The sequence below is a fragment of the Herpailurus yagouaroundi genome, unplaced genomic scaffold (assembly GCF_014898765.1).
Source record: "Herpailurus yagouaroundi ecotype Mexico unplaced genomic scaffold, PumYag 192, whole genome shotgun sequence".
NCBI classification, from domain to species: Eukaryota; Metazoa; Chordata; class Mammalia; order Carnivora; family Felidae; genus Herpailurus; species Herpailurus yagouaroundi.
In genome coordinates, this window is record NW_024412423.1 from 22,696,017 (window position 1) to 22,700,983 (window position 4,967).

Genomic DNA, 4,967 nt, shown 5'->3' on the forward strand with positions numbered 1-4,967 from the left:
TGCATGCTATCAACATAAATAAATAAATAGTAAACAAATATTAAAACATCTTTCTTGAGGTTATTTTACATATACTAATATATACTCATTTCAAGTATGTAATTCAATAATTTTTAGCGACTTTACCAGTGGTGCAGCCATTTACCATAAATTTGTTTTAGCCCATTTTCTTCCCTGTGAGATCCTTCATGCCCGTTTACAGTTAAATTCCATCCCCTCCCTCTGGGCAACCGTGAATTTTCTTTCCGGCTGTATAAGTTAGCCTTTTCTTGGCATTTTGTATAAATTGAATCATACAGTGTGCGGTCTTCTGGCTATTTATATATTTCTTTATAACCCCAGTGAGGTTTTACATCCTCATCGTACAGATCCTCATTTCACAGACGAGGAAATGGGAACAAAGGGGCATCCAGTGCCTTGTCCAAGGCTATGTGTCTGGCATGAGCAGAGAGTCTGATGCCAGGCCGTCTTAACCCCTGTACTCATCTGTACCTATTTTCTTTCTTAATGAACTTGCATAATAAAATCTCACCATCGTATCCTTTACATTTTGTTTGAAGTTTCACTGGTCTGTGAGGTCCTCGGGTCTGGAAACCACTGGCCTGATGGTGTTGTTTCTTATCTTGCATTTCCTGCTTTCAGGTGGGTGGGCTAATGCATGAGCAGGGAGACACAGGTCCAAGATGGGCTCTGGGTCTGCTTCCCTGGGCCATGAGACACCTGTAGTGAAGGCTGCACTCACTAGGGAGGAAACACCTGGAGTCTGGGACCAGAGGTCCTTTCTTCCCCTGCTGGGAGGGGTTCCTGTAGAGTGAACTTCCCACTGTCACCTTTCTGCCTCTGCCCACTTCTGTGGGAAGGAGGGGCTGAGAGGGATCTGGAGGTTCTAGACCAAGGGCACACCTGTTCTGGCGTTAGCTGCTTCCTCTGCCCCTCTACCCATCTAGTATTCCAGCACTGTTTTACCTGATGAAATCACGGCTGCTAGCAGAGAAACTTCCTCATCTGGGTGACGGGGAATTTGTCATAGAGGATTGGTTCCCATTTCAACCTCGCAGTCACCAGCTTCTATAAGGGCGTCTTCATCTGTGTGGCCTCGGAGCAGCCTTGCTTCCCTCTGAAACTGCAAGCCTTGTGATTATGTGTGTCAGTTGGCATTTTTCTGTGAGAAGAGAAATCCAGAGTATCCTTTAAAGGAGAGGCCTTCTTCGAAACAAAACAAAACTGGATAGTGGCAGCATCTCTCTCTCTTTTTTTTTAATTTTTTAATGTTTATTTTTGAGAGAGAGAGAGAGACAGAGCATGAGCAGGGGGAGGGGCAGAGAGAGAAGGAGACACAGGATCTGAAGCAGGCTCCAGGCTCCAAGCTGTCAGCACAGAGCCCAACGCGGGGCTCGAACTCAAGAACTGTGAGATCATGACCTGGGCCAAGATCAGACGTTTAACCGATTGAGCCACCCAGGTGCCCCCGCATCTCTCTTTCAGCAGCCTATAAGAGCCAGGACTCTGCTGGTACTTTACAGTCATTACCTCTCTTCATCCTTACAATGGAACTGTGAGGCAGGTGCTGATGCTACTCCCACCTACACATGCTAAAAGCGAGGTATCGAAAAGATGAAGTAACCTTTCAGGTAACCGAAAAGTTTCTGGGTTTCCTCCTCACACCCTCCCCTTTTTATTTGAGGTGACATTCACATAATGTAGAATTAACCATTTAAAGGTGCCCGATTCAGTGGCATTTCGTATGGTCACAGCGTTGTACAACAGCCCCCTCTGGTCTAGTTCCAGATGTTCCTCACACCCAAGGAAGTCTCTGGACCCAACAAGTCATTCTTATTTCCCCTCTCTCCAGGCCCTGACAACCACTTGTCCGCTTTCTGTCTCTCTGGATTTGCCTATTCGGGATAATTCACGTAAACGGAGTCAGATGATACGTGACCTTCTGTGTCTGGCCTCCTGCACTCAGCATCACATCTTCAGCTTTCACCCACGTGACGGCGAGCATCGGCCCTACATTCCTATTTATGTCTAACAACATTCATTTTATGGATGTACTGCGTTTTATTGGCCCACTCACCCCCTGATGGGCATTTGGGCTGTTTCCACCATTTGGTCATCATGAATAGTGCTGCTGTGCCCACATATGTTCATGGACATGTCTCAGTGCCTGTTGTAGGTCTTTTAGGTATCTGTCTAGGAGTGGACTTGCTGGGCCATGTGATAATTCTTTGTTTAAGTTCTTGAGGAAACGACACACTGTTTCCACAGTGGCTGCACCATTTTGCATCTCCACCAGCAACGTACAAGAATTCCAGTCCTCCATAGCCTCACCAACCCTTCTTATTTTCCTTAAAAAAAGAAAAAAATCAGGGCCATCCTAGCAGGTGACAAGGGGGACTGCCTCTCACTGTGATGTCGATTTGCGTTTCCCGAATGACTCGTGATGTTAGGCATCTTTTCATTTACATGTTGGCCGTTTGTATATTTTGTATTTTCTTTGGAGAAATGCCTATTCAAATCCTTTGCCCTTAAAAAAAAAATCCTTTCTTTTTTTTTTTTTTTTTAGTTGTAAGTATTCTTTATAAATTCTGGATACTAGAGCCTTATCACATATATGATTTGCAGATATTTCTTCCCAGTCCATAGGTTGTCTTCACTTTCTTGATAGTGTCCTTTGCTGCACAAAAGTTTTTAATTCTTATGATACCCACCTCATTTTTTCTTCTGTTATTTGTGTTTTTAGTGTCCTGTCTGAGAATCTGTTGCCCATCTAAGGTCGTGAAGATTTCCTCCTGCATTTTGTAAATGATTTTTATAGTTTTAGTACTTCCATTTAGGTCTTTGGTCTATTTTGAATTCATTTTTTTGTGTATGGTATGAGGTAGGGGTCTAACTTCCTTTTTTGGCATGCGGGTATCCAGTTTTCCCAGCACCCTCACTGCCCTTTTTTGGGATGCTCGTTTCTCGAGGCAGAGCCCAGGTTTCACTTCCTTTTCTCTGCCTTCCTCAGTGCCTTTGCCAGTGCCCGGCACATTGCGGGTGGGGGAGGCAACTGGGCATTGAGTGAATGAGTGAATGTGAGTGCCTGAGCCCCTGTCTTATCCCAAGAGGCAGCCCGCGCACGTGAGAAGCCCAGGGGCTGAGTGACCAGGTCCTTTTCTTTGATCTACAGGTGCAGCCAGCGTCATTGTCGGTCACCCTCTGGACACGGTCAAGGTACTTCAACCACGTTTGCCATTACCTCTTGGAAGGGGGCCTGGAGTGAGTCTGCCTCCAGGAATGCATCTGCTGTTTCTGATCCCAAGACAGTCTCCAGCCTAGGGCAGATTCTGTGTGCCAGCCCAGGGAGGGGGGTGGTGCACCAGGAAGACTGGTTTGGATCATCCTTCTCCTCTCATTACTTGGCAGTGATTTTGTTTTTGTGAATGTCCCATTTCTGCCTTGAGGTTCTCATGGGCTGTGGGGGAGGGGGCCAAGGCAATGGTGAGTATCCCCTTAGTCTCTGTGGAACTAAGAAACTGGGAAACGCTTCAGATGTGAAGCGGCCTCGGAGTCCAAAATTTAAGGTTGGGTTTTAGGTGATTAGAAAAGATGTTCTGGGCATGGAAAGCAGTGCGGGCAGAGGCGGAGATGGGGACACTGCCTGGGGGCCATGCTTGGGAAAAGCGTGGCCAGTGTTGCTGATGCCTCAGGTTTCTGAAAGCACCTATAGGATCAGAGTCCAGGAAAGGTGGGTCAGCACTTAATCTTTGGAAGCCTTCAGTATCAGGTTAGGACTGTGGATTTGGGCTGGGGTTGGCAACTGTTGTAAGGTGACGTAGTGCATGGAGTGTGAGGACTCAGTGGGGCCATCTGACATTGGGATCATCCATGCTCCTTGTTCTACACATAGAGAAACTAGCCCGAAAGGGGAAGGGGCTTGCCTTAGGTCAGACAACAGCTTAAAGCATTGAAGAGTGAGGTGAGTGCCCCCCGTCCTTGCCATCCGTCCCCAGGACTCAGAGCCTTACCCTAAGAGCATGGTCACGAAAAGTGCCTTCTCACCCCTGACTTGAACATTCATGTCTAAGGCTCTGGCTGGATCATGCACAAAGAGGAGCTGTTCAGGCCCTTCCCAGCCGGCTGCTACAGTCCCTTTTCTCCCCGTCTTCCTCCTTTTGGGACAGTGTGCCCCTCTTAGGTCAGAGCCCCGGCCTGCTCTCTTCTTGACAGGGCGTCAGCCCATTTGTCTGGAATAATTGAAGATATTTCCTAGCTCCTTGTATCCCCCTATGGCCCTGTCTTTTGCTCCTACATCAAACACCTACTAGACACTTGTTTTTGCAGGCAGTATGGGGATAGCAAGGCATCAGTAGGAGACAAAACATGTCCAATCCCTGCCCCTGTAGGCCTTCCGGCTACATTCCTGGCACAGGCAACCATTGTGTCTCCCGGGGAGAGTGTCCTTCCCTTACCCTCAGCGTGACCAGGAGCTGGTGGAGCTTTTGGAGGCATGCCCTCCCCACACAGGCAAGTCTGGCCACCTGAAAAGGTGGAGCTGTCCTCCTCTCCACTTTGCCCCTTCCTGATACATCAAATCCAGTCTCTGCCCAGCCTGAGAACCTCTTCACTCAGCACACCAGCCTGGTGATGCCAGCTTGCATGGCTGGCCTTGCATCCCATCCGGGGATGTGGCCCGGGGCCCTTGTAACTGCTCAGAACAAGGAGCCTTCCTTCCTTTCTTCCGGCTGATGTTTTCTCGGAAGTTTCTGAGAAAGGTCCAGGCAAGAGGCTCAGAGTCTGAATCACCTGGAGGACAGTCTTTGCCTCCCCACCTATTCTCCCGTGCCCAGGGTGCAGCCCTTACCCTCCCCACGCTTTGCTTTTCTCGTCTGAAAAATGGGCAAAGAGCATCTCCCGGCAGGGCTGTCGTGAAGATTGTCACTGTGGCACCGAGGCTAGAGTAATGAGTGAGACTTTCGCATCCT

General features: G+C 48.3%; 1 protein-coding gene across 5 annotated transcripts in view; it reads left to right on the forward strand.

The window, feature by feature from the left end:
* SLC25A48 (solute carrier family 25 member 48) overlaps positions 1 to 4,967 on the forward strand; it is a 55,725-nt gene that overhangs the window by 15,664 nt on the left and 35,094 nt on the right. For 3 of the 5 annotated variants that reach the window (XM_040444526.1, XM_040444528.1, XM_040444525.1), the window contains one exon: positions 3,173 to 3,216. In XM_040444526.1, coding sequence (XP_040300460.1) covers positions 3,173 to 3,216 — 44 coding nt within the window. Of the gene's footprint in view, positions 1 to 3,172; positions 3,262 to 4,967 lie in introns of all 5 variants that reach the window. The other 2 variants (XM_040444529.1, XM_040444524.1) reach the window with 1 other exon arrangement.